Source organism: Cupressus sempervirens, chromosome 2 (assembly GCF_028749045.1).
Source record: "Cupressus sempervirens isolate cs-2001-9-10 chromosome 2, ASM2874904v1, whole genome shotgun sequence".
NCBI classification, from domain to species: Eukaryota; Viridiplantae; Streptophyta; class Pinopsida; order Cupressales; family Cupressaceae; genus Cupressus; species Cupressus sempervirens.
This window is the reverse complement of record NC_143119.1, coordinates 309,179,777-309,190,490: the sequence shown is the minus strand read 5'-3', so window position 1 is coordinate 309,190,490 and position 10,714 is coordinate 309,179,777. Positions and strand designations below refer to the sequence as shown.

The 10,714-nt window shown below is 39.5% G+C and overlaps 1 protein-coding gene across 1 annotated transcript in view; it reads right to left on the bottom strand.

Moving 5' to 3' along the window:
• Window positions 1-323: 323 nt before the first annotated feature.
• Window positions 324-10,714, bottom strand: part of LOC149572318 (putative phosphopantothenoylcysteine decarboxylase) — a 70,863-nt gene continuing 60,472 nt past the window's right edge. The window contains exon 3 of the mRNA XM_089813522.1: window positions 324-721. Coding sequence (XP_089669648.1) covers window positions 449-721 — 273 coding nt within the window. The 3' untranslated portion in view covers window positions 324-448. The remainder of the gene's footprint in view (window positions 722-10,714) is intronic.

Genomic DNA, 10,714 nt, shown 5'->3' with positions numbered 1-10,714 from the left:
CCTATTTAGGTGGAATTGCAAATGCTCATTTTTTAGCCAAAATTGGAATATGTATTCCTATTCCAATTTCGATTTGGAGCATCCAAATGGAGAATTCAAAATTTCAAGAATTTACATATGCCTGTTCCACTTGTATTCCAGCTGCCAAACTGGCCTAGATCCTTCATGATACAGCTCATGCATTACCAATTGAATCAACACACACGGTCTTGAATAATCAAATTCATTACTACAAACTCACATTAATGACATCTCAGTTGCAAACATGATATGAACAGGAAACACCCAGCAGAGCCCTATATAAAATGACCAGAAAGCAAGAATAATTAGAAGAAATTTTAAATATGATTCTTCAGTTTACTTTGGATACATCCAACTTTATACCAGTCAATGGTGCCATGGCATTCTCATTTAATGAGAAAATGTGTTGAAATAGTTCATACATAATTCACTCTTTTAAAGCATCAAAGAAAGCCCTGAGAGTAGTATCTATCACAGAAGGTTCTGCCATCGCACCATTTCCATAATCACCGCAAGCCAACTTCTTTGATATTGGTGGGATAAATGAAATTCCCAGTTCAGTAAGTACATCCAAATGCCGTTGTGTGAAAGGGCTGTTCCACATGAAAGTGTTCATTGCAGGAGCTATAAAGAGAGGCTTTTTAAAGTCCCATGCACGCACAATGCACGTCAAAAGATTGTCGCAAAGGCCACCTGCTACCTGCAGATGCCAAAATTTCAGTCGAAAATCACCCAACTAGCCTGATGGCCTAGTTGTCTCATGCAAATTTACAATGTACAACTAAAAACTTGCATCTCCGTCTATCATCCCATGAGCTATATTTTTAGCAAACACTGCAGGTTAATTCTAATTGACATCAAATTATATGCATATTAGACTCGAATTAGCATCATCCCAATACAAAAGACGTGGTATTTATAATCCAAGTCGGAAGACAAACCAAACTGTTTGTTGAAAAATGGGCAGGGTGACTTACGGTTTGTAATGCTGCTTTTAGTAACTTAGCATGTTCGTTCCAAATCCCTCAACAGCACTGATAATTGACATGCAAATTTATAAAGCTAATAGGAAATACAAGAATCAATCTTTTGTGACATATCCTACCAATTAAAAAAATATAACAAACCAATTTCAAAAAAAGTGCTTTAATTGGATAAATTTCATAAAACATTCCTTGGGATATTTTCATTAAATATCAGAGCTAAATCTTGCCAGCTTGTGAGATTTCCTTCTTATGCAGTCAAATGGAAAAGCCAGAAGAGATCATCAAATGGAACTTAGAAAAACTCAACATCAATATCCTAAGAACAAACTCCTTTACAATTTGAGGTAGAAGTAAACATGAAAAGAGAGAAAACGAATTCGAAAGATCTTACAGATAAGTTTGAAAGAAAGCTCAACATTGTGTTAGATATGATTGTGTCGTGAACTTTTCACACATCATCCCATTGCAAATGAGACCCCCTATATTTTTTTGCTCTCTTGGTTGTTTGCTTTGAGTTTCTGGTAGTTTTGGCATAGTTTCAGAGTATTCCAATCATTTGGATGGGTGCTGATGATTTATGTTAGTTCAGGAATAAAGTGTCATTTGCCTTTGGCTATGAGAAAAGAAGTTTTATGATTGAGGGATAATGGAATTTGGCTAAGTATGGAAAGGATATCTATCTTCCAAAATGACTAACAGTAAAATTTGAACTGCTTTGATGATCTTGCTTTAGTAAGTTTCATGATGCCTCTGTTTGGCCTAGTTTTGAGTTTGGATGAACTTACTATTTTTAATAAGTCTCATTGTGGCTCTGTTTGGCCTAATTTTGAGTTTGGGTGATTTTACTATTTTTAATAAGTCTTTCTGTTGGCAATAGTTATGCATTGATTGCAAAGGAAACAGAGACTATCCAGGTCCAGGTCAATTGAAGTGAAAGGCTAAAATGAGGAAATCTAGTTGAGGTATGGCAACAATCCAAAATATTTCCCTGCCTCCACAATGTGCTAAGGAAAGGGAATCCACCATGACAAATGATTCCTCTTTAATAGCAGAATTCCTCCTCCATCCCAAAAGTGCACCCAGAAGAGGGATTCCACCATGATGAAGGATTCATCTTTAACTCCAAAAATCTTCCTCCAGGACAAAAGTGTGCCCACAAGTGGGAATCCACCACAATGGAGGATTCTTTGAAAACTCAAAAATACATTCTTCAGGCTCCACATGCACTCGTGGGCACAATCTCACCTGGTGCAAGGAATTTCCTCCAAGTCTCAAATGTGCTGAAGATGGCAAGGTGTCCAATATTTTATTATGTATGAGAAAACTCCTTGACCCCCTCTAATATGTGCTCATGATTGGAGAGAACAAGTAAAGACCAAAAAATGGCTAAGTATGGGCAAAATCCTTCTCCCAAGTCTACAAGTGCTCGTGGGTGCTTATTCTCCATCTGCAAGGAATTATCTCTCGCAAGGTAAATCCTCCAATATGTCTCAAGTGTGCCCAAGAGCAGTAATTCTCCTTGGCCAAGGATTTTCCTCCTCAAACAAGATTACTCTGCCCAATCTAAAACATGCCCAAGGAGGAAAATTGCATGAAAGGAGCACATGAGTTTGAGAAGAGCAACTTTGGAGAAGTTGAATGGTGGAATGAAAGGTTGCAAGCATGTCAAGATAAGCAAAAAATCACGAGTGAGCTCAAAGGATTTCTTCCGGGTCACAAATCATGTCAAAATAGAACGAAGTTGGCGACACCAACTTGGGATCCCTTAATCTGGTTGAATTAAGAAGAAGAATGTTTGGCCATCAAGGATGTTATCCATCATTCCTAGCTAAGAAGTTGACCTAAGTGGAATTGTGGTGGCAGCTTGTTCCCTCCTGCTATACAGTGCCCAGATTTGGTTCTTGAATGTGCAAAGTACTATAATTTTGGACAAACATCAATCTGGCTCCTGATGGCAAGTTGTTGGCAAATCTTACCCCAGAAACAATTGCTGAAGCATTTAGGATTCCAATGTATCATTCCATGGTGTGAGACAAAGGAGAGGGTGTTAAGGCTCTATTTGTCTAGAGTTGATGGATGCATGGAAGTTATCGATTGTAAGTGGATGCAAAACTCCAAACCTTATCATTCCATGATGCCCAAGCAGCTTGTCGGCATGGGCTTCAAACAAGAATTGGCGATGTTCAGCCAACTCATGGGACGCTCGCACTCATTCATGTTCAAATCAAGGATATTCTATTTCATCGAAGACATGGCGCATGGAGTAAAGATTAACCAATGACAACCTGGATGAGCAGTTGAGGAATTTGGAACACTCCGGGTCTTATTATATGTGCTGTTATATTGTATACATATTAGCAAGAATCGCCAATTATGAAGGTTTGTAGTGTAGGGGACCCATGGTATACAGTCCAAAACAACTCGGTGTATGAGTGCTACCCTCAATTGCTCCTATATAAAATTCTTGATTTCCTAAGAGCCGATGACACCTTCACCATGCATATTGGCAGGTCTCTTCCAGGAACTGTTCACATAAGGGTGTCATAAGAAGCAATGAAGTTAATAGAAAAGAATGGCTCGTGGATCATCAGCCCCCAAGATTGACCTACATTCAACCTCAAGGATTCTCTTCCTATACCAACAAGCTTCCAAGGTATCTGACTGATACAATGGTGCTACTGGAGGTGACAAGGCAATTGACAGATTATGATAAAATCCAAAAGAAGAGGAGGAAAAGTGGAGTCCAATTCCCAAACATCATGGGTAATTCTGATGAAGTAAGCCCATCATTGTCCACAGCAGAAAGATCAGCAGAAGAATTACAACTTTACCATCTCTCATATCATACAGCAAGGTCGGATTTTGACCCATATAATAGGATAAGAATGGTGGCTAGCAAAAAGTATAGGCATAGGATGCAACTTGAAGAAGTGTTCCAAATTACCACTCAGGAGTCAGGATTAGTAGAATATGGGAATATAGCCAGTGCCAAATCAAGTAGAAGAAGATTTGAACTCAGTTCAACATGATTTCGACAACGAGAGGAATAAGTTGATTCAACTGCCAGATTGGTATGGACCTGGAATGGCAAATCTTAATACATTATCCAAACCAGTCACAAAATTCACTAGCTGGTGGGTCAAGCAATGCATTAGCAAACTAAAACGCAAAAAATGTGCACCTAACTTATGACATGATCAGCGATAAGAAGTCACATAATGATAAAATTGCAGTCACTTGAAGTTGAATAAGATATTTCCTGCACGTGACCGAAATAAATAAATTGTAAGAATTTGCCTGTAGCAACAACCCAAGATCTAGTGGACAATCAATAGTGCAAAAGCAAGAGAGACAATGGACAAGAACAAATTGTATTCACATTAATGATGAAATAACTGAACTAAACTGCAGAACTGCAATGGATGAGTACAATGTAGATGTGTTAGCTTATATAGGCAATGTAATAAAAGAATATGATAACCAGGAGATAACTGATCATCCACACAAGGCGGAAGCACATGACCGCTATAGGTGGATCATCCTCCATTGTGCAATTAGTATGTGCAACATGTGGAGGATTATAAAGTGATAAGTGCACTATAGTTGGAGACAACACATAAATGGAATGCAGTAACAACTATCACCACCTAAAGTGGAGTTTCTCCTACACCATGTGTATCGAAATGTGCATCAGAGGTGGAGTATGATAAAATGATAAGACCACAAAAGGTAGATCGCCCACCTAAAAGGTGGAAGAGTCCATCCACTATAAGTGGATATGATAAATAATGGCATGATATGTCCACATAAAGTGGAAATGCTTGAACTATTCCTATGCAATTCCCTAAGTAAGCTTAAGTAATGTTTAGTAGTACATAGTTGTGAATTAACCAAGGTAAAATGCCTTAACTGCACCAACAGATCCACAAGAAAAGGTAGAGCGTAGGAAAGGGAAGAGTATTGTCCAGGATATGGAGTCAAAAAAAGGTAGGATGTCCTCAGTGAAAGGCCTCCATGCAAAAGTCAAAGGCCAGAAGTACCACCATCATCACCAAACAATCCCCCAAGCATATAAGGAGTTGACCTCTTTATTCAGAATAGATTGGATTGAGCATGAGATGAGAGTTATAGGAAGAGGTTCAAATAACTCCAAAACCACAAAATAGACAAAGTATCAATACTTCCAGAGAATTGGCCCAGCAAAGGAAAGAAGAGCAAGAAACTCCTTCAAAAGCAGATCTCCATATCCAACAATGCCTTGACATAATGTTGGTTGAAGACTTGGGAAATCCTAAAGAGTCCATTCCTAATGAGGGATTCCATATACAGAAGCCAAAACAATTACAAGTGCACAATCAACAGTTAGCTGCTCCAGAATAGTTTAGGGGAAAGAATGAGGAAAGAAGCTATGGAAGAAACTAATCCTACGCTGGAGTTGCAAGAATTTCTTAGCCGAATAAATAAACTAGTGGGGAAAAGTAAGGCAAAGAAATTCTCCAAAATCACCAAGGATGAATCAAGATCCGAACTTTTACATTTAGAAGTGCTAAGGACTGATAAGGCCAATGACAAAATTGCTCCAAAAGAGTATGATGTGACAATGATTGACCTGGGGCATGCAAACAAGGTGCAGTTAATGTTAGAATTTGATGATTCCACCCAAACATTGAAAGAACGGATAAAGAAAATGGAAGAAAAACATCGGAGATTGAAAAGCAAAAACATAGCTTTGTAAGGATATCTATAGCGCCTAACACATCCAATTAGGCAAGAAGATCAAAAATTTCTTGCCCCTGCAACACTTCCAAAGGAATCAGATGATGGCTTTGAAGAATTGAGGAGAATCACCCAAGGTGCTAAATGTTAAGTTTATATCAGATTAATAAGTAAATAGAATTTTAAGTTTAATTTTCTGTTATACAGAGGTATATATATAAGGATCGAATCCTAGAGTTCATTAGTATAGAATGAATCACTGCTATATGCAGTAATACTACAGAGATACCTCAATCTCTATCCGCTGTATATTAATGTTAATATGATATGGATCAATATTGCTGAGACCAGTTGATGGAAGACCGTATACTATATTGTCTGCAGTTAATGATTTCTGTACATCGCTCAGTATTGGATCGCCTTCATATAAATATATTAGTAAAAGGTTTTGTGCCTCACGAAGACGTCGAAGAGACATATCTCTACATGAGACATGTCACTGATAATAATTGCCATTTACTGATAACAACTGCCATTTTAGTATGTCAACGATATCATTAATCAAATACGTGATTGATATATATATATATATGCTGCGAACCTAATGATTTATATATCAATATTAAAAATCAATACTTCAACAATCAATGATTGTTAATTATTATAATATAGTTGATTGTATATGTGTGTGTTATATATACCAAATCAGTAAATGTTAAATCACTGATTATTAATCATGTGCATCAGGGGTTAATTACAATGTAACACAGGGACGCACACCCGACCCTAGCCCACCCCCCCCCCCCTCCCCCCAAAACCGATTGCACGTACATCCCCAGTACGGGTACCGCCGCTGCACCCGAGTGCCCCCACCGCCACTGCACCCGTCCCCATCCCTGTATGCTACTCAGGTACTCAGGTGCAGAGGGACAGTACCTGAGGGCTCCACAGGCATCCCTTGACCACACCCAGGATGTGATGGGATGTGGCCAGTTGTGGGGGACAAAAAGCAAAAAAATAGCATTTTTATAATTTTTTGTTGTTTCTAATTTAACCCTAACCTACGTGGGTCCCATATAGGGTCCTCTAAGTCTTCAAAAGCCATTCATACTACATTTGGCACTCACATTTGACATTTCTATTTTTGCAAAAGCTAAGAGCAAAGTGAGAAGAAGTGTTTGAGAGAGCTTGGAGAGTGATTTTGCACGTGATTGCAAAATCTCTTGGAGGAAGAGGAGCAAGAAGATTCAGCCTTGCAAGTGATTTCAGCAAGCAAAAGGTAGGGTTTTTAGTTTTAGTTTTAGTTTTCCTTTGTTTTGCATTCTAGTTTGTTGCATTTTTTATCAAAAACTACATGTTCAAATTTGTCATTAGAAATTTAGAATGCATTGCTATTTTTGTTGTTGTTGATATTTCAATTTTGAATGCATAATGATTATCCCATTATGCTGAAAATCAAAATGCAAATAGTAAATACAAAATAGGTTTTGGTTATTAAGTTTTTAACCTATGCTGAAAGTTGAAACTTAAAGTTATTTCAAGTTCTAAACTAGGCTGAAAGTAGTTAGTTTTTCAACAACAACAAAAAAAATTCTAAACTAGGCTAAACGTAGTTATTTTTCATTTTAATTTACTAATTAAGCTGAAATCTATATTTTTTGTGAAATGCAGTGTATAAATGGCCTCTAGTCAAAGTGCAGAAGACATGGATGTGCATGAGGAAAGTCAAAGTGCTAGTTTATCCGAGAATGATCCTGAGCATCAGACTGAACCGGAGGAAGAATCCGAACCGCCTTATGCTGCAACAGGACCAGCTTCTATTGGCTACCCCTCTGATACTTTGGCACCATTTGCTAGGAGTCCTTTTGATCCCAAATCCCCTCTAAAACAATTTGCTATTAGAGTGTCATTTCCTACAGCTACAGGTGGCAGTACACATAAACAGAAATGCAATTTTTGTGGTGTGGAATGATATGGCAGCATTACAAGGGTTAATTCACACCTCTTTTGGACTGGATATGGTGTGAGTCGTAGCAAGTTCCTTGAAAATGCTAAAAATGTTAAGTACAGAATTAAAATAAACAAATTGTGGGGCATTCCTAATGATAGGCAATAGGTTCAGGCTATTCAGCAGTCACAGGGGCAGCGAGATACTTCTACACATATCTTGCATCAGAGGTCTGGGACATATTCAGACTCCACATCCACTCCATTATCCATTCATAGTTCGAGAGGGGACAACAACAGTAAGAAAAGGAAGGCAAGAAGTTCTAGCACAAATCCATTGCTGATTTGTTTAATATGCAAGTAAAGGAGCAGATAGAGGATGCCATTGGTCAGTTCTTATTCGCCAATGGCATCCCATGACATGTTACTCAATCTCCTTACTATAAGAGGATGATGTCCATGGTGGCAAGGGACAGAGGGACATCATTTGTGCCACCTGGTGAGCACAAGTTGAGAACCACAATCCTGGATAGGCAGTCTAAGAAGGTTAGGCTTTTGATGGAGATGATGAAGGCATCTTGGATGGAGTCCAGATGCAGCGTTATCATGGATAGGTGGACGAACATTAGACATCATCCGCTCATCAACATCACGGTCACATGTGTTGAGGGCCCTTACTTTCTTAAGGCAGTTGATTGTTCAGGACGTCATAAAGACACTGATTTTCAATTTGACATCCTTAGGGAGGCCATTGAGGAGGTTGTACCACAAAATGTGGTCCAAGTGGTGACAGATGTTGCACATGTGTGCAAAGCTGCAGGGAAGCTTATTGAGGCAGCCTATAGACATATTTGGACTCCATGTTATGTGCATGCCATGAATAATGCACTCAAAGACTTGGGAAAGATTGACTGGATTAGACGAGTGATTAATGATGGTAGAGAGGTGTAGATGTTTATCTACAATCATCATATTTCACATGCACTCTTTAAGGGCTTTGCAAAGGAGTTCCTAAAACTAGCGGAGAGTAGGTATGCCTCATATTACATTCTCTTAGAGAGAATACTTGAGTTGTAGGAGCCACTGCAACTTATGGTTATGACACACAAATGGAATCGGTGGGTTGATTCCAAAACAGAGCAGGGGAAGAGGGTGATAGAGACAATAAAGAGTGACTAGTTTTTGGGTGATGCAAGATACACAATCTCCATTATTTCTCCAGTTTTTGAGTTAGTCAAATATGGTGATGGAGATTCACCTACCCTTGGAGAGGTTTACGAGTGCATCAATTCCATGCTTGGCCTAATGAAGGTTGTTGTGCATGGTGGTCTACGTAAAAGGTGAATGGTGTAGCCAAGACGTAATATTGAAACTTTTGTATAGTGTACACCATCTCGAGGGCCTTCCTTTCAGTGGTGCTATAATTCTTCTCGGCTTTTGAAAGCAGCCGACTTGCAAAATATACTAGGTGATCAAGGCCATGGTCGCCAATTTGCGCCAATGTTGCACCTATGGCAAAGTTAGAAGCATCCACATGGACGTGGAACTCCTTGTCCTAGTTTGGATATGCCAAGATAAACACCCCTAACAATCTATTCTTCAAATCTTTGAAGGAAGTCTCCTGCTTGAAGCTCCAAACGTACGATTCTCCCTTCTGTGTCAACTTGTCGAGGGGAAGAGCAATTTGGGTGTAGTTCTTTATGAACCGTCTGTAGTATCCAATGTGCCCGAGAAAAGAGATCACTCCAGTTACCTCTATCGGGGCTCTTCCATTTCCACAATCACCTGCACTTTGTTCGGGTCGGCCTTCAATCTTGTCTTGCACATAATGTGCCCAAGTAATTTGCCTTGAGGAACCATGCACCGACACTTTTTAGGGTTTAGTGTCAACCGTGCCTGCCAACACCTTACCATACATTCTTGGAGTGCCGCCAAGTGGTTGTCCTGTCCACTGAAGATGGACCAATCATCAAAAAATGCTCGGAAGTTGCCTACTGACATTTTGTCAAAGGTGTAAAATGATTCTCTAAAATGTGGCAAGTGTGTTACACAATCCGAAGGGCATCTGGTTGTAAGTGTATACTCCATCCTCCATCACAAAGGTAGTTTTCAATTTATCTTCTTCAGCAATGGAGATCTGGTTATAGCCAAAGAATTCATCCATGAAGGAGTACATCTTGTGTCCTGCCACTTCTTCAAGAATTGTGTCCGTGAGCGAGATGGGGAAGGGATCTTTTACCGTGATAATATTCAGGAACCAGAAGTCCACACATTTGGATTTGGTTCCCGTCCTTCATGGATATCACGATTGGTGACACCCACTCACCTATTTGGACTTTGAATATTATGTAGGCTTCTAGCATTCATTGTATTTCCTCACCTACGTGTGCTGCGTAGTTCTTATTCATTATGTACGATCACTTCCACACAAGTATGGCTCCGAGCACCAAAGGTATGCAGTGAACGCACATCTCTGGTGGGACCCCTTTTAAATCCTTAGAAGTCCATGCAAATACATCTTTATAGTCCATGAAGATTTTAAATGTTGCAGCCTTCAGTAGGGGTTCCAATTGCCTCTGACAAGTATGTTCCTCGAGTTTTTCATATTGCCAAGATTAGTGGCCTCCACTGATGGCTCTTCGTATCTAATGGCTTTCCCTTCAAAGTGATGGGTAGGACTCTCGTTGACCTCTGCGTTGCCTTCTTTGCATTCCAAAAACTCTGGTGGAAATACCTCCTTCTCCCCTTCAAGTTCCTTGATGCCAAGCATGTAAGAATGGAATTGCTCAGTCTTCCATTTGCCAATGGAAAAGTCCATTCATTGAACTAGTCTCATCTCCTCAAAATTCCTTCAATTCCAAAATGCCTTCATCATTCGGATCCATGCGGTCTCTTCCCTCATCCATCCGATGTTCCCCATCTGACTAGGACTCCGATGACGACGCCATTTCTTTACCATTTGTGTTTGGAGGTCAATGGTGAACTTCCACCCTCCGCTTTCCATAAACAGAATGTTCTTTTTCCAATTGTGATTCACCTTGGCT